The 24535-nt window shown below is 49.9% G+C and overlaps 1 protein-coding gene across 3 annotated transcripts in view; it reads right to left on the reverse strand.

The window, feature by feature from the left end:
• ZZEF1 (zinc finger ZZ-type and EF-hand domain containing 1) overlaps positions 1 to 24535 on the reverse strand; it is a 3309810-nt gene that overhangs the window by 1623068 nt on the left and 1662207 nt on the right. For all 3 annotated transcript variants that reach the window (XM_069614719.1, XM_069614718.1, XM_069614717.1), the window contains exon 29: positions 9508 to 10021. In XM_069614719.1, the coding sequence (XP_069470820.1) occupies positions 9508 to 10021 (514 nt within the window). The remainder of the gene's footprint in view (positions 1 to 9507; positions 10022 to 24535) is intronic.

The following is a 24535-nucleotide window of genomic DNA, read 5'->3' on the forward strand; positions in this document are numbered from 1 at the left end:
AGGCTATCATAGATGAGGAATCCGTTGGAGGAAGGATTCCAATAGAAAGAGGAGTAGAAGAAGACCTGAGTGTTGTCCATCTGAGACTTAGCAAGTAAACCAAAACAAACTAAAACATATGATGAAGAAATAGTGTCAAGCAGCAGAAGCTGAGTACCAAGTAAAGGACAATGCAGCAACTCATGAGGTTATCCACCCATTAATACCATTATGTATGACAGTCCAAACAGTGAAGACTAACTAACTGTCTAAAATGTTGTTAAAGGCTTCAATTCACACTCAGTAAAACCTCATACAACCTATAATGAAAAACAAAGAATATTGAGCTAAGCGACTGAGACCTAGGCATCAGCAGATGTTGTGTATTGGATGGAAATCAAAAACCTTAAAACAATGTATTGCTAGTACAATCTAAAGTTAATGTGCCAGCGAGTGCAGAAAATATTAACTGAGGGCAGATTAAATAAAAGGCTCTAGGTTGCATTTAAGGCACTAAGCCGCAACGGTGCACATTTGTGTTTCTCGGGTACACAGTAAGTTCCAGTCCATTATGTCAACATGGCAATACATAGGAATTCAAGTATCTGCCACAAATGGAGAAATTACAGTAATGTTCTTTTTATGGATTCTTCTCCCGCAGATTCCTCATCTGTTAGACATTCCCTCCAGCTGCGCTACATTTTCGACAGGGGGCATAGTGGACCTCAACCCATCCATCGATCCGTCTTGCTCTGTGTCTGGTCATCGGCTACGGACATGATGTGAGGTGTCATATAAATACCACTTCACTACGCCCCAACCTCAGTTCCCCCCTTTTTCCCCAAACACCACAGACTGCATAGGAAAACAGAGAGAACAAACGGGGTAGAGAGCCCTTAAAAAGAAAGTAACCCTATACATCCAAAGAGGAATAATTGAGTAAACACTACAAGTAGCGTTAGAAAAATCTTTATTCTACGAAACTGTGGCAGGAAGATGGAAAACAGACAGAGAGGACCATCACCAAGTCAGCGTGAAAGAAGATGCGCACCAACTGCCAACTTTCTGAGCAGGGATGGATGGGAAGGGAGATGAGGAAACTGCGGGAGAAGAATCCATAGAAAGATCATTACGGTAAGCAATTTTTCCCAATGGATTGCCTTTCTCCTGCAGATTCCTAATCTGATAGGCTCCAAAAGCAGTAAATGAAGGAGGCGGGCAGAAAGTGATACCAAGAAATTCTGCAGCACTGCCCTGCCAAAACGCACATCAGAAGTAGGAGCTACATCTAGACTGTAATTCTTTGCAAACGTATGTAGAGATGACCATGTCGCAGCGCGACAAATCTCCCAGACAAGGACTCCCCTCTGCAATGCTGTGGATGCTGACACTCCCCTTGTGGAATGGGCCCCGATGCCCGCTGATAATTCCTTCCAAGCGGCATGGTAACATTCATCTATGCAGAAAGTTATCCAACAGGATAAAGTCTGCTTGGTTATGGGCAGGCCCTTTCCGGCTAAGGAAAAGGCTACTAAGAGCTGGTCAGCTGTCCTGAAATCAGCTGTTCTGGCAATATAATAACAACACCCTGTTCGGGTCTAGGCGGTGTAACCGCTCCTAGTGCTTAGAAGGGTGCGGAGGAAGATAGAAGACCGGAAGGTCGATGGACTGCGACAGGTGAAATTCTGAGACAACATGAAACTTTCTCGTGGAAAAAATGCAGGAAGGGTGTTTTTACAGCACAAGGCCTGCAGTTCACTCACCAGCCTAGCGAATGTAAAAGCCACCAAGAAGGCTGTTTTCAAAGAGAGAAGCCATAAGGGACAAGAGTGCATAGGCTCAAATGGAGCCACCATTAGAAATGCCAGAACCAGATTAAGGTCCCAATCTGGGGCAACAAAGGGAGTGGAAACTTATTTACAAGGACTTATGAAATGATCTGAAACACCTGTGTATGAGCGCAATATAAATAAAATATCATATCATATTATATGATATGGCATTTATAACGTGCCTATACACAAGTGTTTCATGGCGCGACGAGGTAAGGGAGGGGGAACAGAGAGAAGACACAGACAACTATCTTACTAGGCCAGGCGACATTGAGATTGCGCAAGTGCAGGGGAGGGGGTGAAGGGAAAGGTGCAGGGGGAAAGAGGCAGGGCAGTGCATAGGATAAACAGTGAAATAAATAAAGACAATAAATAGAAGTGCGGCCAGCTGGTAGCAAGTGCGAGGGTAAGTGGAGACATCAGGTGTAAAGTGCTGGCAGGGGGCTGTAGGGATTCAGAAACAGTCCCTGAGTGAAAGGATTTCCAGGGGGGCAGTGCAGGTGTGCAATTGGCGGGGAGGGGACCTGGGCCAGAGATCAGAGGGTAGATAGATAAACCAGTGCAATAACAGTTTCAGTCAGGAGATCAGTAGGAGAGAGGAGGAGAGAAAGCAGAAGCAAAGAAGAGGGTCTTGAGGTGCTTCCGGAACCGGTTCTCCTCAAGTTTCTGAGAGGCAGTGAGGCTGTTCCAGAAGGAGTCCCCAGCCGAAGAAAGAGATCCACCACCCACTCGTTGCTTGGAGAAACGGCTGACCCTGAGGGAGTTGGAGGCAGATGAGGGAAGAGCTCGATAAGGAAGATCTTTAGGAAGACAGAGTTGAAGGTATTGAGGACCCAGGCCCCAGAAGGCCTTGCAGACAATGCAGAGGGTTTCGTACTTAATCCTCGCCGCCACTGGGAGCCAGTGGAGGGATTTCCGTCCTGGATACATACGATCCCTGGGTCTGAGGCCAAGGACAAGTCTTGCAGTCTTTCAGGAATTGTGCCATTACTGGGATCGTAAAAAAATTAACATTGATCCGGGGATCAAACACAGGAAGGCGGCCAAATATCATTTGACTGTGGTGACCTGAAGGTATGAAGAGGCCAGTGACAGAAGGAACATCACTGTAGTGGTGGGGCAAGAGATGGGGTCAATCTCGCGTTCCTTGCCCGACGCCTCAAATCTTCTCCATCTGCACGCGTAGAAAGATCTTATAAATGGTCTGCGTGCAGCAACACCACAAGTACTTCCTCAGAGAGGTCCCAGTCATCATATCTCATCCTCTCAAGAGCGACGCATGTATGTTGAGGGATTCAGGGGTCAGATGGAGTATCCAACCTTCCAACTAGGTAAAGGAGATCCGGACATCGAGGCAACCAGTGAGGTGGACAGATCCAAAAGGTTGGACTACCACATTCTCCTCGCCCAGTCTGGGGCGATCAAGATCATGGTCGCTCAACACCTCTTCAACCTCCGGAGAACCCATGGAATGACGGGAATCGGAGGGAACGCGTAAAGGAGAGAAAGGAGAGGGAAGGTCCAATCCACCAAAAATGCAGCCCCAGTGCACCGTTCGCTGGGAATTCCCGCAAGCAAAACTTTTCGCATCTCCTCTTGGACTCCGCTGCAAACAGATCCACTGCCGGGGTACCCCATAGAGCGAAGCCCTCCACCAGGACTTCCTAGCACACTTCCCACTCATGTGAGACCATGCTCTGCCTTCTCAGAGCACCACCAAGTTGTTCTCTGTGCCCACCAGATGAACTGCTGAGACCGAGATCCTGTTCTCCAGCAACCAGAACCAAAGCATCATCGCTTCCGTGCAGAGGGGGCAGGAATGCTCATCACCTTGCTTGTTGAGATACTGCATCTCCACTGTGTTGTCTGTCAGAACGAGGACATGTTTCCCCTGCAGAGACAGGGAGAATACTTTCAGGGCTAGCCTGATAGCTCGCAACTCCAGCGTGTTGGTGTGCCGCCTGGCTTCCGTCATTGACCAGAGGCAGCTCACCTGCAAATCCTCGAGTGAGCACCCAATCCTTCAAAGACACATCCGTGACCACTCAGGTCTGAGGCCAAGGAGGCCACAAGGGTTCCCCCACCAAAAGATTGTTGAGGTCCGCCCACCAGGACAGGTCGTTGACCACTGATGCAGACACGCTCAGGAGCTACGAGAGAGAGCTGAAGTACTGAGACCACTGATCCCTCAGTAGCCATTGCAGGGATCTCATGCGCAACCTGGCCTCTGCCACTAGAAAAACGCAGGAGGCCATGAGGGCTATGAGCAGAGGAAGGAAGCCGCTGGTAGAGTGGCATGGTTCCAGAACAAGTCGACCATCTGTGTCCAGCTGACTACTCTCTCCTCGGGACGGAAGGCCTTCCTCACCCGGGTATCTAGGACTGCTCCAATGAACTGGAGCCCCTGGACTGGTGTCATGTGGGACTTCTTTAAGTTTAGGGAGAAGCCCAGCTTGAGCAGCAGCAAGCAGGTGTCCTCCAAGTGAGACAAGACCAGCACTACAGACTTCCCTCAGATCAGCCAGACGTCCAGATATGGAAATACATGAGCCGCAACTACTGCCATGAGCTTGGCGAAGACCCGTGAGGCGGAGGTAAGACCAAAGGGAAGCACCTTGAACTGATAGATAGATAGATTGGCACATGGAAACAGGCATCCTGAAGGTCTATTGACACCAGCCAGTCCTGTAGTTCGAGAGCGTGGAGAATCTCACAAAGTCACCATCCTGAACTTGTCTTTCTTCTCGAACTTGTTCAAAGGCCCTGAGGTCCAGAATGGGATGGAGACCTTGTTAGGCAGAAACCTGTGCAGTTCCCTTAGGGACCACTGCAAAAGGCTTAGGACTACAGGTGTTGGCAGTAAACCCAATTGGTAGCAGTCTGTACCACCCAGGTTTACCTGGTAGCTGTGGCTGAGCAGCCAGACTTCTCTCAAGAAGAGTTAGACAGTATATGGAGTATACAAGATAGGTACCAAGATACAGTAGCACAAGCAAACACTGACCAGAGCTTTGGTATCAAAGTATATAATTATTTATTTAAAACAAATTTATAAAGATACACTAACACTAATATGGCAAGGAAGTTCAAACACAGTCACTATCAATATATATACATCCCTAATTACTTATTGAACAAGTCATAGTTAAAACACCACTTATTTGCAGACAGAGGTGAGCGCTTAACGTAAGATCACACTCCAATAAGTTAATTAAAAAGGGAGGGAAAAGGCAGAATTAGGAAAGCACACAACACCAACACTTTTAAAAGAACCACAGCAAGTTAGAAAAGGCAGAGTCTACTGAGGAGCAAGAAAGTTCATGGCCAGGCCCACTCTGGGAGAGAGCAAGGCGGAATGTGTCCAAGATCACACAGTTGAATGATACTTTAAAAAGTCTTTGCAGATACTTCAAAAAGGGTTGGATCAGTTCAGAAAAAGTTAGTTAACAGGTCACCCCAGGATAGAGAGTCAAGGATTTACAGGACACCTTGATCAGTCTGTTGCAAGGGAGACCAGGCGGGACCCAGTACCTGAGATGGTGAGAAAGCTCCAGCGGGGGCAGTTGTTCCTGGCAGCGGGTGCAAGGAAGAGGATATCTCGACGTGGAGGAAAGCTGGAGGTCGTTGCACTGCCAGGGAAGAAACCACGGAGATTCCCGGTTAAAAGGTACTACTCTTTTATTCGTGGTAGTGATGAAGCGTGGCTTTCCGGCCGCCGGGGTGCTTGGCACGGGCGATTCGACCACGAGACGATCCAGGAAGGCGAAAAATGAGCGTGAACTGGTTATCCCTACCAATTCAGAGGAAGAAGACTCTCCGGGATGAAGATCTTCTCTGTCGCCGGGAAGTGGTGAGACGGTTCAGCAGGGCTCAACTGGTGGTGTCGTCGTTGCAGGTCGGATCAGCTTCTCCCTCTTCGGATTCTTTGGTCCTGTGGCGACTTCTGAAGTTCCAGTCCCCAAAGCCCTGCTTTTATGCAGAAAACCCCCATTCATCAGTCCTAGCTGTCACTCAAACATGCTAAGTGGTGAGCCGGGCGGCTCACCACTGGGCCAATCACACAAGAGTGCGACTTGAGGCCAGAGTGCCTAAACCCCCCTCCCACACACCCTGTAGACCCAGACAGAGTGGCACCACTTTTGGAGGCTTCTGTGCAGAAGCCCGCCAAAAAGTGGAACAAAGGGCTCGACTTGGGTTGGAGTTACAGAGGCGAACACAAATGCCATTTTAAAACCAAGTCCTGGCAAAAGACCCAACCGGGAAATAAATATTCAATAAATAACCCGGCGGTATCTTTAACATTGCACCAAAAAGTGGTGCGTTTAAAATGAATGGGAAAATCCCATAGGAAATATTCCGGTGGAATATTTTGTGTGGTAACCAGCGCCACCAGCCAGAAACTCAACGAGGGGGGACTGCACAGTGCCCCCTCGAAAAACAGACCCAGGGGCAATTTAATTACCCCTACCAGTACTTCCACAATATGATGGTTTGTACTGGTTCTGTTCACAATTTAAGACTAGTAAAGTCAATGGTGACTTTACATGCCCTGGGAGACAGTAGTCAGTCCCACGGTATGGAGTCTATGTTTGGGGGTCACTATGACACCCCTGTGTTACTGCACTGAGGGTGCTGTGTAACATACTTACCAAAAATTACATGAAACCCTATGGAGTAAAAGACCCCATAGCCCATCACCCACATTACAAAGTCAAAGGATATCTCAAATCATGTCTAAGAGTGGGAGAAAAAGAGTCTCACTCTTAGCAGGAGAAAAAAAATAAACCCCTAAAATCCAGCAAAGCTGCTGGGGGACTCACTAGGTTTGGGAAATTAGCCTATACAGAGAATTCTCCCTAACAGACCTCCTCCTTTCTTGGGCACCAGGAAATACCGGGAATACCAACCAGATCCTCTCTGCTCAGGTGGTACCCCTTCCACTGCACCCTTCAGCAACAGGGCTCTCAGTTCTTCCTGGAGCTCCTGTACCGGTTGGATTGGAGGCGGCCTGTCTGGTGGTTTTCTCACAAATGGCAGACCATAACCCCACTGAATTAGCTGTAGAGCCCAGGCATCGGAAGTAATTCCCTGCCACTGGAGCAAATGCTCTGTCAACCATCCTCCAATCGGTCCGTTGTGAGAGGGGAAAATGAAATCCGCTTCAGAGACTGGGTCGCTCTGCCGCTGGCGCAGCCTATTGGCTTCTAGAAGCCCCTCTGCCCCTTCCGGAATGTGCGAAACATGTATGCCCTTGCCTGGCCGGTGGGAGCTGCGCTCCCCTGCCGTAAGGAGCATATCTCCTGTAGCCCGTGCCCTAGAGGCAAAGCTAAATGCAGGTTTGGCTGGCTGCGCAGCTAGGCCTTAGGGTTTGGCACCGATCTTGGATTCCTTTAATTTCTCCAAGGAATGGCCGAAAAGAAGATCGCCCTCGAAGGGCATGTCCAGATGCTTTACTTTGACATTCGGCGAAAAGCCAAAGGGTTTTTAAGTAGGCCTTCCTTCTTAGTGTTATGGCTGACGCCATAGATCGGTCCACACAGTCAGCGCTGTCCAGGCCCGTTTACAGCGACTGCCTGGCCACCTCTTTCCCATCCTCCGCTAGCTGTAGGAAGCCCTCGTGCATTTCTTCTACCGGGACATACTGAGAGGCATTTTCCACTGATGTCCATAGACCGAAGTAGTATTTGGCAAAACTGCTTGCCTTTGAGGGCCATGCTATCTCAGGTGAATGCCTCCTTCGCCAAGGCATCTACTTTCTTTGTGTCGCTGTCTGGAGGCAGAGTGGATGTAGAAGATGTAGGTCTAAAAGAGACTGTAGCAACCTGCACAACAAGCCCCTCTGGGGAAGGGTGAGAGGAGAGGTATAAAGGATCTCCTCTAGCCGGCCTGCATTTCTCAGAAATGGTGGAAGGGAACAAGGGTTTTGTCACATAACTGCAAAAGGATCGGCAATGGCAGGGTTTAAGGGCATATTACGTTCAGTGGTAAGGCCTTCATCTAGAATGTCGGTAAAGTTGTAAACTTGTACAGGTGCCACTGATGCGTTCAATCCCAGGGTGTCAATAACCCTTTCTACCAAAGCCCTGAATTTAGAGGCATTGTGAAGATAGGGCTGGGACGGCTCAAATTCGAGATCTGGTGAGGTGTGCGGACAGCTAGTGTCCTGGAGGCTTCGAACCAGCTGTAAAAGCTCATTGTGGTCGTCAAAATAATCAACCCCTCCTGAACCCAAATAAATCAGGTCGACATCCCCCTGGTCATCGGCGGCATGACCGCCAAAGATGCCTGCCATGATATCGAAAAATTCGGACCAGGGTTGCTGAGTAAATGTTTTCTCGACCACCGTTGATGTCGAGGGTTTGTCTTTCGGCGGCAATATGGTGGATGTCGGTGTCGATCGGTATCGAGACGCTGTAGCATCGACATCCTTGGATTGACAGGTATAATCCAGCTTCCATTGGATTTCTTTCGCAGACTAAAGATTTATCGGTGCCGACACTATCAGTACCAGGGCACTAGAGGGGTTGGGCATACCGAGCACCGCTCTCGGCTCCGAAGCATGTTGCATGGGGGGTGGTTAGCCGTGTCGACTGCAGCATGCCGCTTGAACATCCAAGTATCGAGGATATAAAATCCTCCCACTCTTGGCGGGTGATAGGCCCAGCTGACGGCTTACCTTTAACCGTCGCCGTCTCGGAATCCGGATGATGGAAGTGGCACCTTTTCATCTTTCGGGATGAGGACGAGGAAGAGTGGCTGCACGAGTGGGACCATTTCCTTATCCGCCTGTGCGCTTTCTCGGGGGTATGCCCCTCAGTTTCAGCCTCTGAAGACCGAACCGTCGACTGTGACAGAGATTTTGAGGTTTGTCGATCCAGAGGGAGTTTTGTAGCTCGATCGCAAAGGGATTAAGGTTGTATTTTGGAGCACGACGGACACCCGTCAGTCCCATGACACATGCCGAGGCACCAGAGACACAGCTTGTGTGGGTCAGTGATGGACATCTCGGTGCCACAATCGGTACAGCGTTTGAAACCTTATACCCAAGCGATTGACATCTTGCATCAAGTATTAAGGGAAAAAGTACAATGTTTTCTGACAATAACGTCGAGAGAGTTGAAGCTTTGTGTTCCCAAGCAGAATTTTAGCGTGAAGAAAAAAGGAACTGGGGTTGGGGCGTAGTGACATGGTATTTATACGACGCCTGCCGTCATGTCCGGAGCCAACGACCAGACGCCGAGCAAAACGGATCGATGGTCGATGGCTGGGTTGAGGTCCACTACGCCTCCTGTCGAAAATGTTACGAAGCAGTGAAGCTGGAGGGAATATCTTTTAAATGAGGAACTTGTGGGAGAAAGGCAATCCATTGAAATAATCTTTCAGGGCTGTCAGCTTGGAAATTATTTCTCTTTTAAACATGGGATTATGTTCCTATATCTCCTTTCATCTGGAGTATGCAAGACAAAAATGCTAAATTAATTAGACAGAAGTACAAAATAAAAGCACTCATGCTGTGCCACAGCAAAACTGAGAATGGAATAAAGAAAACAAAAATGCATGTTTTTGCATGCATTATGAAAGGGGCACATGAATGAAAAATTCATTAGGAGATAGGTTGGCACATGACAAATCTTTACAATCTTTTCAGTTTTTGTTACATTCCAAGTCTTAGAAAAAATGATCAGTTAAAAATTACCTCTCATGGGACACTGATTGATCCTTGATAAAATCCAAGATATTCTTTAAAATGGGGTATTTCTCCTTCACAGTGGGAACTGTCTTGAATTCTTCCATTGATCTAAATGAAAGTAACCTTAAACGTCCACGGCTGAACTGAGTCTTGATTGTGGGGGTGGGCGGAGGGGAAGATGGATCCTCAGTCTGTGAAACTACCTTTTCAAGAAGCTTATTTTGAGATGCTGATGAGTTGTCTTTTTGGAGACTGACTGTAGTCTGCTGCTTCTTTGTGTCCGAATCTACAGCCGGGAGGTTCACAGTAGATGAGGTGTAAATGGTGTCAGTCTCCGAAGTTACAGCTTCAAAATCTGCTTCTACTATTGAACTTTGCCTCTGTAGCCGAGCATTTTGGCGTTGCACCATGCCTGCTGATATTTTGCGACTTTCTGAGGAAATGGGAGTAACTCCTCTTGATGGTGCTCCAGTGTGCAAGAAGTTTAGCAGCATCAGGCTTTTCTGAATACAATATTTTGCTACAAATGAAAACACACGTAAGGTCAAAAGAGGTATTTGCAGCACTATCAAAAGTAAAAGCAACCAACAGACAAGAATTTTAGAATACACCGAAGCCTGCAATATCCTTAAAAGAGCCTGGAATAATGTTCTTATTAAAGGCTAGTTGTGATATCACAACTGACCTGTAATAAGAAAATTACACCACAACAGCTCCGTAATCCATTATTATGCTTCCGTTGTGATGTCACAATGCCTGCTGTTGGAGTAAGCAAAGGTCAGAATTCCATCAGTCACTGCAGCAGTTAATTAAAGTGGTTACAAACATTTCAAATTCCTTGCTTGTTAAATAGTTTTCTGTGACACATTACAGTGATTAAATACCAAGGAACTGTTTATGGTAGAAGGAGAAATTACTTAACGTAATGTTCTTTCTATGGATTCTTCTCCCGTAGATTCCTCATGTGATGGATATCCTAATCCACTTCTGCTGCTCAGAAACATTTTCGACAGGGGGCGTAGTGAACGTGACTCAGACATCGATCTGTCTTGCTCGGTGCTCCATCGTCAGTATATATACCACGTCACTACGTCCCATACCTCAGTTCTTCCCTTTTCCCCAGTGCTTGAATGCTGCAGAGGAAAATGATGGGAGGCGAGGCTAACCAGCCTGTAAAAAAAGGTAACAATGGGAAACATCCCAATGTGGAGATCCTGCAGAATAAAAGAATTGGAAGTTTTTATTTTAAAACAAGCAACTAGCCAGATTGAAGCAGTCACCTCAGAGCCAACACCAGGCTCCCTTCGCTTAGACAGATTTGCCAAGCCGTAAGAACCTTCTTAGCAGGGATAGATAAGACTGGGTCAGGAGATACGGGCGCAGAGGCAACCATTGAGATTGACAGATCCAAGAGATCGGAGTACCACGTTCTCTTCGCCCATTAAAGGGTAATTAAGATCATGGTTGTTCGAAACCTTTTCAACCTCCTGAGAACCCAAGGAATAACAGAAATCGGGGGGAAGATCTAGTGGAGAAGGAAGGGCCAAGCCATCAGGAACATTTCCCCCCCAGTGCACCGTTCGCTGGGAACTCCCTCGAGCAAAACTTCCTGAACTTCCTGTTGGATTCTGTTAGGGAGAATTCTCTTAAAAGGCTAATTTCTCTTACCTAGAGTCCCCCAGCAGCTTTGCTGGATTTCAAGGGTTTATTTTTTTACTCCTAAGAGTGAGACTCTTTTTCCCACCCTTAGTTGTATTTTGATATGTGTCTTAACCTATTTTTGTGCTTATGGGCTATGGATTTTTCTCACTCCATAGGTATCATATCTTTACATGTCTGTTACACAGCACCCTGAGTGCAGTAACACAGGGGTGTCGTAGTGACCCCCAAACATAGACTCCATACCATGGGACTGACTACTGTCTCCCAGGGCATGCAAAGTTACCATTGACTTTGCTAGTCAATATTTATGAACAAAACCAGTACACACTATCTTTCTATGGAGGTACTGGAAAGGGTTAATAGTTTTTCCCTGGTGTTCATTTTCGAGAGGGTACTGTCCAGTCCCTCTCTCCAAAGTTTCTGGCTGGTGGCAGTGGTTACTATCATAAATATTCGACCGCAAATATTTTCCTATGGGATTTTCCCATTGTCTGAGGCTACCACTTTTTATGAGATCCTTTAACATACCGCCAGATTATTTTATTATTAACTTTACTCCGGTAGTTTTTTTTGCCAGATCTTTAATAATATTTCTTTCTCATGTCTTTCTCTGGAATCCAAACCTAGGTCGGGGCCCTTTGTTCGTCCTTTTGGCAGGCTTCTGGACAGAAGCCCTCCTTTAGACGTCAGTGAGTCTGGGGTAGACAGGATGTGTGTGAGGGGGAATAGGTATCCTGGTCAGGGTTGCCTAAGCAACCCAAGTCGCACTCTGCCCTGATAGGCTGGGGGGTTATCCAGCCAGGATAACCACCCCGCTGTGTGAGTGACAGCTAGGCTGTATGAAAGGGGGTTTTTCTGCATAAAAGCAGGGACCTGTGGACTGGAAGACAGACGTCGCCACTAGACCTAAGAAATCCGAAGAGTCGAGAAGCCGAAGACATCTGCAACGACTGAACCACCGGTGAAGCCCTGCTGCAGATCCTCACCACTTTTCTCCAACGACCAAAGAATATCTTCACCTGCAAGAGCCTTCTTCCCTTGAGCTGGTGGGGCCAACCAGTTCGCCAATCGCCTTCCCGGACCTGCCTTGGTCGAATCGCCAGTGCCAAGCACTAGGAGACTGGATAGCTAGGCACCCGTCCACCCCGACCGCGATTTAAATGAGCGTACCTTTTATTCCGTTTTGGCATCACCGCGGCCGGCTTCTTCCCTGGGAGTGCAGTGACTCGAACCTTCCTCCACGACGAGAGCCTCTCTTCCTCTGTTGGATCGCCCGAACTGCAGGAACTGCCAGGAACTACTGCCACTGCAGGAGCCTCTTCCACTTTCAAGGTACATTGTTCCGCCAGGCCTCCCGTTTCGTTGGGTACTGCTAAATGTGTTTTAAATCCTTTACTTACCTTCTGGGCTGGCAGCCCCTATCGTCCAACACTGTCTTTTTACCTTTGCAACCGCCTTTTCAATCGTTAAAGACTTGACTGCAGCTACTAGAACCGTATGATCCTGGGCACCTTGCCCTGTACCATTGACTCTGGCACAGGCCTATTGACTCTGGCTATTTCAGTTACAACTGCCTTCTCTAGATTGCTGTTCATAAAGAAATGTGTTGGTGCACCTAAACTCTTATAAACACATTTCCCTCCCCTTTATATATTGTTCAAGTGCCATTTTGCTCGGTTTTCTCCTAAGTATTGCTTGTGCTAAAGTACTGCCTTGCATAACTTGTACACAATCCAATTGGGAAGTGTTGCTGGTGTGTTTAGGAGTCTAACCCTGTATAAGTTGACCTTTCCCTCCCTCTGAAGAAATTGTTAAGATTGCCATTTCTGCTTGGTTTTACACTGTGCTGTTTTGCTCAGTTTTCACTCTTGCTCAAACCTGTCTACAATTTAAATAGGGAGTTGTGTATACTTTTCTTGACTGTTTTAACTTGCTTTAATAATAGTGATATGTGTGTTGATTTAAGAGTGTGTAAAATAAATATATATATTCTGTTTGATGCAAAGCTTTGGTCAGTGTTTCCTGTACCATAGTACTGTAGTCCTATTGTGTAAACCCTGCATACTGCTCATCTCCCTCTTGAGATAAGTCTGACTGCTCAGCCACAGCTGCCAACTAAATCTTTGTGGTATAGGCTGATACCAAAAGGGATTTATTGCATATACCTGTAGTCCTAATCTTCTGTAGTGCTCCCTAAGGGAACTGAATAGATTCTGCCTAACAGATTCCTTGGTAAACAGATCCACTGCTGGGGCCCAACAAGCGAAGACTTCCTCCAGGACTTCCTGGGCCGCTTCACACTTGTGAGACCGTGCTCTGCCTGCTCAGACCATCCGCTAAGCCATTCTCTGTCTCCGCCAGATGAACTGCCGAGACCGAGATCCGGTTCTGGAGCAACCAGAACCACAGCTGTATCGTCTCTCTGTAGAGGGGAAGGGAGCACAAGCCACTTTGCTTGTTCAGGTAGTGCATGAACACTGTGTCAGAATCAGGACATGCTACCCCTGCAGAGACGGGGTGAAAGCCCTCATGGACAGCCTGATGGCTCACAACTCCAGCCTGTTGATGTGCCACCTGGCTTCCATTGCTGACCAAAGTCCGCTCACCTGCAAGTCCTCGCAGTGAGCACTCCAACCCATCAGAGATGCATCCGTGACCACTCGTCCTGAGGCCAAGGTGGCCAGAAGGGTTCCCCCGCCATAAGACTGCTGTGGTCAGACCACCAGCTAAGGTTGTGGACAACTTAGCTAAACACCTTAAGAGGATCCGTGAGCGCTCCGAGGTACTGTAACCACTGACCTCTTAGGAGTCACTGTATGGATCTCATGCACAGCCTGGCCCCTGGAACTAGAAAAATACAGGAGGCCATGAGACCTAAGAGGCGGAGGAAAGAAGCTGCCGGTAAGTTGGCGTGATTCCAGAACAATTGTACCATCTGTGGTATGCTGTCGACTGTCTCTTCGGGAGGGAAGGCCTTCCCCAACGGAGTGACCAGGACTGGTCTGATGAACTGGAGTTTTTGGACTGGCGATACATGGGACTTCAAGTTAAAAATAAGACCTGCATCGCTGACTTCCCTCAGATCAGCCAGTTGTCCAAGTACGGAAATACATGCCACAATTACTGCCATGAGATTGGTGAAGACCCCCGGAGCGGAGGTCACCCCCAAATGGAAGCCCTTTGAACTGACAGTGCTTGTCCCCTATGAGGAACACCTCAGGAACTTCCTGTGCTTTCGGTGTATAGGCACATTGAAATAAGCATCCTGCAGATCTATGGACAATGAAGTTTGAGAGCGTTGAGAATTTCTCTCAACGTCACCATTCTGAATTTGTCTTTCTTCAGAAACGTATTTAAGGCCCTGAGGTCCAGAATGGGACGAAGACCTCCTCCTTTCTTGGGCACCAGGAAATACCGGGAATACCAACCCAACCCTTTCTGATTGGGAGTTACCTCTTCCACGGCACCCTTTGACAACAGGGCTTGCAGTTCATCCTGGAGCTCCTGTCCTGGTTGGACTGTAGATGGTGGGGGTCTGTCAGGTGGTTTTAAGAAGGGTGGACAATAACCCCACCGAGCGAGCTGCAGGGAACAGGCATTGGAGGTAATCTCCTACCACAGGGGCCAATGTTCTGCAACAGTCCACCAACCGGCAATTCATAGGAGGGGAAATTAAAGCGGTTCAGAGGGCAGCGCCGACCCCACCGCTGTTTGCTGGCCTCTAGAAGCCCCCCTGCCCCTTTTGGGACATGAGAAAAGCCTCAGCCCCTGCCTGGCCTATGGGAGATGAGCTTTCCTGCCGTAAGGCACACAACGCCTGTAGCCTCTGCCCATAGATGCAAACCTCATGGCAGGTTTGGCCGGCTGCACAGCTAGGCCCAGCCATTTTGCGGCTATTTTAGACTCTCTGAACTTTTCTACAGAGTCATCAGCCTTCTGCCAAAAAGGCATGTCCAGTAGCCTATTCTGGACGCTTGGGGAGAAAACAGAAGTTTTGAGATAGGCTTGTGTTATGGAGAATGCTCTGTTTAGGCTGAATTTCCTAACCTAGTGAGTCCCCCAGCAGCTTTGCTGGATTTCTGGAGTTTGTTTTTTTCTCCTGCCAAGAGCGAGTCTCTTTTCTTCACACTCTTGGACATGATTTGAGGGGTTCCTTTGACTGTTAATGTGTTTTATGGGCTATGGGGTCTTTTACTCCATAGGGTCTCATGTGTTTTTACTATGTGTGTTACACAGCACCCTCAGTGCAGTGACACAGGGGTGTCATAGTGACACCCCACCATAGACTCCATACCTTGGGACTGACTACTGTCTCCCAGGGCATGTAAAGTCACCATTGGCTTTACTAGTCCCAAATTATGAACAGAAACCAGTACACACCATCTTATTGTGGACCTACTGGTCGGGGCAATTCGATTGCCCTGGGGTCTGTTAGTCGAGGGGGCACGTCTCCATCCCCCCTGATCGAGTTTTGGCTGGTGGCAGTGGATACTACTTTTTATATTCGACCACGAATATATCTTTATGGGATTTTCCCATTGTTCGAGGCTACCAACTTTAATTATTTAATTCTCATAGCCTCGAACATACCACCGGTTTATTTATTTAATGTTAATTCGCCGGTTGGTATTTTTTGCCAGAACTCGATTCTAAAATGGCGTCTGTGTTCTCTTCTGGACTCCAACCCAAGTCGAGCCCTTTGTTCCACTTTTTGGCGGGCTTCTCCACAGAAGCCTCCAAAAGTGGTGCCACTCTGTCTGGGTATGACAGGGAGTGTGGGAGGGGGTTTAGGCACCCTGGACTGGGTTACCTTGGTAACTCAAGTCGCACTCTTGTGTGATTGGCCCAAGTGGTGAGCCGGCCGGCTCACCACTTAGCAAGTTTGATTGACAGCTAGGCTGAGTGAATGGGGGTGTGCTGCATAAAAGCAGGGCTTTTGGGACTGGAACTTTAGAAGTCGCCACAGGACCTGAGAATCCGACGAGGGAGAAGCTGAGCTGGCCTGCTACGACGACACCACCGGTGGAGCCCTGCGGAACCGACTCACCACTTCCCGACGACAGAGAAGATCTCCCGGCTGGAGAGTCTTCTTCCCCTGACTGGTGGGCACAACCAGTTTACCTTCTTTTCCTCGCATCCCAGGACGTCTTGTGGTCGAATTGCCCGTGCCAAGCACCCCGGCAACCGGATAGCCACTTACCACTGGACCGCGAATAAATGGACCGCTCCTTTTAACTGAGAACTCCGCGGCTGGTTTCTTCCCCGGCAGTACAACGGACTCCTGTCTTCCTCCCCGACGAGATCCTCTCTTCCCCCGGACGAAGCACCGACTTGCATCCGCTGCCAGGAACAACTGCCCCCGCTGGAGTATTCTCACCACTTTAAGATACCGTGTCCGCCAGGCCTCCCTTTCTAAAGATTGCTACAAGGTAATAATAATCCCTTAAACCTTCTGGACTGGGCTGGCCGCCTTGACGATCTAACTGGTCCCTTTCTTTTGGTCCAACTCTTTCTGAACCTTTTTCGAGACTTTTGTGTACTTTTCAACCGTGTGACCTTGGACACATTTCGTTCTGATCCCCTTAAAGTGGATCCGGCTTTCTGAACTTCACGCTTTGATTCTGCCTTCCTCTCTTGCTGTGTTCTTGTGAAAGTGTTGGGATTTGTTTCACTTTATACTCTGCCTTTCTCTCCCTTTTAAACTGAATTATTCGAGTGCCATCTGCGTTTAGCGCTCACCGCTGTCTGAAAATAAGTGAGGCTTTACCTAAGATTTGTCTAATATTCTTTTAAGGGAGTGTATATCTTTTAGTGACCATGTTTTTGAACTGCTTAATGTTAGTGCCTGTGTGTTTTATTAGATGTGGTTTTAAATAAATAATTATATCTCTTTTACACCAAGCTCTGGTCAGTGTTTGCTTGTTCTACTGTGTTTTTTTTTACCTATTGTGAATACTCTGTATACTGCCTAACTCTTCTTGAGGGAAGTCTGACGGCTCAGCCACAGCTACCAAGTGAATCTGTGTGGTACAGACTGCTACCAAGTGGGTTTACTGCCAAACACCGTCTTAAATCTTTTGCAGTGGTCGCAGAGGGAACTGCACAGGTTTCTGCCTAACAGCTTGCATTCTCCCAGACTTTTCGCACCACCTGCAGGACATGCTTCTAGAGGAGATTGCCAGACCAGAACTTGTTGGGGTTGCCCAAGATCTCTGCAAGCATCCCTGACTGCAGGGGGCGCGGGGGGGGCTTACTTGGCAAGAGGGACCCCCAAGAACTCCACCAGGCACTTTAGGCGGTCATGAAAGGCTTTAATGGATGCCAAGGGTTCAGCGTCCTGTGCGTCATCATTGTCACCATCGCCCCCTCAGTTTTTTACAGACCGAGGGGAATCTGGACTCACCCCCCGGCAAAGTCCAGAGCCCCAGACAGATCCAACAGCTGTTGAGGGGGAGGTGCTGGTGGTACAGGAGGAGGTGGGGGGGGGGGGTCAGAACAACCGGAGGGGTCAGAACCAGTGGAAGGACCGGCACCAGGAGCATGGGAGCAGTACCCAGAGGAGGGGGCAGGGGGAGCACCACCTGCGGGATGACCTTCACAATGTCTTTCAGGAGCCCCTTCATGCGAGGGGAACGCATGAGAAGGAAGCGCTCGAAGAAGCGATCCTCACAAGGCGCCAAATCCCTAGGGGACCAGACCTCCGAGGCACTGGGGCTTCGCTCCTGGTCAAAGCGCTGAGGTGCCTGGTGCATGTGGCCATACAACTGTGATGGGTAGATGTATCCTTGCGGGGACCAGAAACCTGCATCGTAGGATCTGCTGCCGCTTCCGGAGGGAAGGGTGCCGGGATAATCCTACAAAGCCCACTTGATACAAAAGCATTGGCAGGCCTTGAGCCGGATCCAAGATGGCCGACTGCCTTGCGCCATTACCTGGGAGGGAGCGCGCGGAAGCCCTGAGCCAAGAGAGGCCTCAGACACGAGAGGATACAGCTTGGGTCTTGCACCAATGCAGTGGCAGTGACCTCAGAGATCCCTCTGGTAGGCGGTGAGCCCTCAGCCTGGTGGGCATTAGTTGTAACGCCCTGATTCATGACCTCGAAGAGAGCTCCAGTAGGCTGGGAGCCCTCGGCACCTGTGACGGTAGCCGTGCTGGATCTAGCCGAGGACTGACTGTTGGAGGTTGCACTCAGCGATCCCTTACCCCCTGGGGTAGAAGAGGACGAGCCTGATCGTCCTTTCCGAGGACAGCCTGGTAGGGCCCCTGAGCCCATTAGCTTGATAGCCGGTAGCCTGGAAGGCCTCAAGTCTGTCCCCGGACCACCCGGAAGATCCCCTGGCCCCTCGGCTTGGGAGCCAGTAGCCTTAGCAGCCTCTTTGCATGTCAGAACCTGAATCTGAGGAACCCTGGTCCGTGGAAACCCAGGGGAAGGAGTCGTGCTGTGGAGCCGTGCTGAACAGGGGGCCTGACTTGTCTTGACGAGAGGTCCTGAAGACAAAGGCCTTGAGGTGGGGCGGAGGAAAAGTGTGGAAGATCTCCCTCCACTGCGACAAACGATTCTTCAATGCTATGTGACAGAGCGCTGTAGGCCGAACATGAGTCCTAGCGGTGGGCGGGCCCCAATCCTTCAGACAGAAAGCATGGGGATCCGAGGCGGGAACTAACGGTTGCATGAGGCACATCTCATGAAGCTTCCTGCGGACGACATGCGAAGGGGGAGGCCAGGCACTGAACAGAGGCGAAATAAGAATTGCAAAAACACAAATGGGGAGCAAGCAGAAAGCTAAAAAAGTCTGCGGGCTGGCTGCCAGGTCCGACACAGTCTGTGCAGAAAAAGGGACTGAGGTGTGGCACCGGAGGACAGGGCACCCCAGAGGCCGAGCCACATTCTCAATTTAAAGGGAAAGCTCATTTTTTCGCAGTCAAAGGTTCTGGTACCATCCCCATGTTGAGGGTCGCCCACAAGGATGGAGGAAAGGGGACGGGACGTATGAGTACCAAAGAAGAGTAGTGTCAGAATACCATAGAGATGAGAGTGTAGAATGAAGTGTAGAATGATCCACTGTGTCAAAGGCTGCTCTGAGATCAAGCAAGACGAGAATAGAAGAAAGTTTACAATGACATGCATGAAGAATAGGCCAGTTTCAGTGGAAAAACCAGAGCAGAAGCCAGATTGGTGAGAGGGAAGAAGATTATATAAATTAAGATACCAACTCAGTTGGGAAGGAACAAGTTACTTACCTGTAACTATTGTTTTCCAGTATGGGTCTGGCATGGATTCACATGCCCGTGAATATTCCCACTCGTCAGGCTGGGAATACTCAGTAAAAGGAAAAACAGTTTCACTTTCACTTACAAACTGTATTTCTCCTTTAAACCAATCACTGTCCTCTGGGTCATATTGCCCCCATCCAATGACTGTCCTCTCCATAAGCTCCTCCTCTGGTAGCCATCTTCAGATTTGTTAAGCACATAAAGTGGCAGTACGACCAAGAAGAGCCGCAGGGGAGTCGGAGGGATGGTTCGTATGAGAATCCATGCCAGACCAATGCTGGAGAACAATAGTTACAGGTAAATAACTTGTTCTTTCTCCAGCATGGGGTCTGGCATGGATTCACATGCTCATGAATAACAAATATATATCAGTACAATATTACACAACCACAGGAGGTGGAAAGGCTCAACAGAAGCAATTAACTCTTACCTCTGGAACAGACTCACCTCAAGCGAACAGGTTGCATAGCACTTCTTGGCCAACTCTGGACTCCTCCTTGAAATCCCTGTCGACACAATAGAACTTTGTGAAGTTGTGTGTGGGCCTCCACGTAGAAGCCCTGCAGATGTCCAGCAGGGGCACACCCGACAGGCACGCCGTCGTTGCAGCGATCGTTCTGGTGGAGTGGGCTCTCGGACGGCCGTGCAGTGGTGGTTTGCCCACCGATGAAAGTGTGTGATGCACCAGAGAGCAACCTTGAAATGGAAGCCTCGGACAAGACCTTCCCATGGTTCACAGGACCAAAGTTCACAAACAATTGTGAAGTCTTCCGAAAACTCTGTGTGTGTCACCTCGAACTTCAAGGCACGAGCAACGTCCAGTAAGTGCAAGACCCTTTCAGCCGGTGACGAAGGCTTTGGGGAAAAAAAACAGGTAACACAAAAGGCTTGTTGAGGTGGAATTCCAACAGAACCTTCGGCATGAAAGAGGGGTGCGTCCGCAGAACCAACCTCAATTTGTGAAGAGTCAGGTATGCTTGTTTCCAGGATAAGGCCTGAATCTCACCAACCCTCCTGGCGGAGGTGATGGACCACGTGCAAAGCCATTTTTCACGAGAGGAACTTGAGAGCGGCTCGAAGGGGGCTCCCGTGAGCCTCGTCGGAAACACGTTTAGTTCCCACGCCAGGGCAGGAGTCTTCACCGTCAGGAAAGACCAAAGTGAAGACCTTCCTGGAGACCTGGTGTAGCAGGAGATAGCCGCCAGATGTACCTTGATATCTTCTCCGAGGGTGACGCCAGGCAGGACACCATATTGAGTCTGTCTCCTAGGAACAGAGCCCTCTGCAATGGTGTTAAGCAGGACTTTGGATAGTTGGAGAATTCCAGATCCGTCAGTAGCTGGACGGTCACCTCCATGTGTCCGATGGTCACCTCCTGAGATGGGGGCCCAGATGAGCCAGTCGTCGAGGTACGGGTATACATGCATGTCCCGTACACGTAGATGGGCCGCCACCGGTGTCAGGCATTTTGTGAACACTTTGGGGGCCGACTTCAATCCAAAAGGCAGAGCCTTCAACTGGTAGAACGGACCCTGCACTACGAAACGCAGACACCTTCGATGTTTCTTGTGAATGGGTCCGTGGAAATAGGCATCCTTCAGGTCCAGCAACGTCAAGAGTTCTCCTTCCTCTAGTTGGCTGAGCACATGCTGCAATGTGAACATGCTGAACTTTTGGGACTTCCAAGTAATTATTGAGACGTTGCAGGTCTAGGATGGGCCTCCAGCCCCCTGACTTCTTTCTGACCAGAAAGTATCTGGAATAGACTCCGGATCCCGGAAGCCGTTGGGGAACTAGCTCTATCGCCCCTTTTTGCAGCATGGCCCGTACCTCTTCCAGGAGCTTAGGGATGTGCGGTCCCTGCCAGGTAATCGGAGGGTTCCGCAGACACCTGCGTTGAAACTCCAGGGTGTGTCCCTGGGCAAGAGCGTCCAGCACCCATCTGTCGGTCGTGATCATCTTCCACTCGCTGATGAACTTCGTCAGCCGGCAGCCCACTAGGGTGCATGCGTGGGGGCTAGACATTCAGGCCGGTCCAGGCCTGTTTCGGAGCCGGCGTCCTGCGCTGCAGGTGACAGCGGCGTGGTCCTTGGCTACCGTAGGCCTGGGAATGAAATCTGAAGGCTTCACGAGTCGTGGATCTGGAAGGCTGACGGTTCGAAGAGGAGAAACCTTTGGAAGACCTGCTCGACTTTCCCCTGGAGGAGTGAAAAGAAGAGTGCTGCGCCCGGACTGTGACCATGGAACGGGCCGTCTCCGTATCTGCCTTGATGGCCTCGAGGGACTCGACGACCTTCCCAAACAAGTTATCTCTGTGGAAGGGCATGTCCAATACCTTTGCCTGGTCCTCCTGCCGGAAATTAGTGGCCTTCATCCAGTCTTGTCGACTAATGCAGACACCGATATCCATCTGCCGGAAAACCCTGTGTCGGCAACGTCCAACGCCACTGTAATAGCTTGAGCAGACTCTACTTCGCCCTCCTGGAAAAGAGGGATTGCCTCCATCCTCTTATCGTCAGGGAGGAACTCTAGAATAGGCTCAAGCTGGTACCGCTGCTCGATGTCATACCTGGGTAGAATCGCCAGTGCGTTGGCCACCTTGATAGTGGACGCGGCAGTGTAATTCACCTTCCTTCCCATGGCATCCATCTTCTTCCCCTCGCTGTCTGGAGGGACCGAAGACAACAGGGGACGGGTTAGCCAACAGTTTCCTTGCGGCCGCCGATACCACCGAATCCGGCTATGGTTGCGACCTCAGGCACTTGGGTGCAAAGTCCGGTAACCGATACTTTTTCTCCAGCCTAACCCGTTTGGCAGGAGCCGCGCAAGTGTTCATGATGGCCAGGCCCTACTCCCAGACGTCATCTAGAAGGAGCAACGCCATGATCGTCTTCCTCTTGGCCTTGCGCTTCTGAAATGAGAAACCCTCCTTCCTAGTTTCTTCGGGCACGAGATGAACTAGCTCAGAGGTTCTGGCGATCAAGGAGTGGAATGGCCCCTCTCCCCGTCCAGTGGGGACACCCTAAGTCGCGCATCCAAATTCTGAGACTTGTTCACTGCGACGCTATAATTGTCGTCCATAGTCGTATACATCCCCGTACCTGTGTCTGGGTATGCTGGTGGAGAAGGGGCACGACGCAGATGTGAGGCTGAAATGGGGGCATCGGATGTGAAAGGTCGACAGAATGTCCAGAGACCCATCCCTCGGCTGAGCTGGCAGGATCGGAAAACTAGGCCAGCGCTGCTGCCGTCGTTCTCATCTTCCAAGTCCTTGTGGACTGTGTAGAAGGACTCCTGGCCCTCGTTGTCCGTGGATGAGACCTCCATGGTATCAGGGCTTCCTTGCCCCCCCCCACACTTGTTAGCCAGTTTCCACCCTTCTGGTGTGCCAGCAGACTTTCAGGGATACCTTCTGTGCTGCGGGGGCTACCTTCACAGGGTCAGCTCCCTTAGCAGTCGTGATAGCAGCTGCCACCAACTCTATTGCGACAAAGTCTTAGTCTGAGCTGCTTGGGCTGTCCAGCCTTCTTCCCATCCGTCCATGGCTTCGCTGACTTTTCCTACAGTTTAGCTGGGTTAGATGATTTCCTTCTCGAGGAGGAGCTCGATTGCCAGCTGGCAATGGAGGTGGAGGGTGATGTCAATCGTGCCCTGTACACCTTGGCACCCGCTTACGCGGCAAACCCAGTGGACTCAGACTTGCAGTTCTTGGCCTTGTCTTGGGCCCCCACAGATGAGGCGCCCTCAAAGGACTTAGAAGACCACTCCTCGTACTGGCCGGTCCTGGGTGACGCATGACCCTGCGGGGCACAGGGCAGAGGCCATAGCGTTAAACCACGACACCACTCTAATGTGCCTGTACCTCGTCGCCTTCTTGGAAAACCCGAGGCATATCTCATAGTCCACCTCCTTGAGGTCTGGGTGCAGGCAGTAGAGGCATTGCAGGTGCTTCGTCTTCTAGGAATACATTCCGTAGCCAGCACTTGGTGCAGGGCTTGAAGAATGACCCTTCCCTCCTCCTGCTCCATCATGGTCGGAGGGTGCGAAGTAGGCCCGATGGCAGCCTGCAATATTCGACCATCTTCGCCCTTATGGGGCTCTTCAATTCACTGACAACGGATCACCGCTGTCGGCAGATTGAGAAAAGAGCACACAGGTTCCTTCAGAAACAAAAATAAAACCTTTTTCTGTCAAAAGGTTATGAAAAAACTTGCAAAGCAAACTCAAGGACTCCCAACACTGAAGCGTACGGAAAAAATCTGAAGATGACTGCCAAAGGAGAGGATTAGGGAGACAGCTGTCATTGGATGGGGGGCAGTATGACCCAGAGGACAGTCATTGGTTTAAAGGAGAAACATAATTTGGAAGTGAAAGTGAAACTGGTTTTTCTTTTGCTAAGGATTCCCAGCCTGACGACAGGGAATATTTATAAGCATGTGAATCCATGCCAGACCCCATGCTGGAGTACGCCGGGTTCACGACCTCGGCACAAGCGCTCTGGTAGGCTGGGAGCCCTCTGCACCTGTGCTGGTAGCTGTGCTGGATCTATCCGAGGACAGGCTCTTGGAGGTGGCACTCAACTATCCCTTTCCCCTTGGAGTAGAAGGAGAGGATACGCCTCATCACCGTTCCGAGGACAGCATGGTAGGGCCCCTCAGCTTGGGAGCCCACAGCCTGGAAGGCCAAAGGTCTGTCCCCGGACCGACCGGAGGAGCTCACAGGCCCCTCGGCTTGGGAGGCGGTAGCCTTGGAGGCATCTAGCTGTAGAGCCATGCGGAACAGAGGGCCTACCGTGTCTTGACGAGAGGTCCTGGAGGCTAAGTCTTTAAGGTGGGGCGGAGGAGAAGTGTGGAAGATCTCCCTCCACAGCGACAAACGATTCTTCAATGCCCTGTGACCAAGAGCGCTGCAGGCCGAACATGAGTCCCAGCGGTGGTCGGGCCCCATGCACTCAAGACAGAGTGCATGGGGGTCTGAGGCCTGGAACAAACGGTCGCATGAGGCACACCCAGTGAAGCCTCCTGCTGACATGCGTCGGGGGAGGTGAAGCACCAAAGGGAAGTTGACATAAGAATTGGAAAAACAAACAGGATGCAAG

This window comes from Ambystoma mexicanum, chromosome 9 (assembly GCF_040938575.1).
Source record: "Ambystoma mexicanum isolate Mex_15411 chromosome 9, UKY_AmexF1_1, whole genome shotgun sequence".
Taxonomy (NCBI): Eukaryota; Metazoa; Chordata; class Amphibia; order Caudata; family Ambystomatidae; genus Ambystoma; species Ambystoma mexicanum.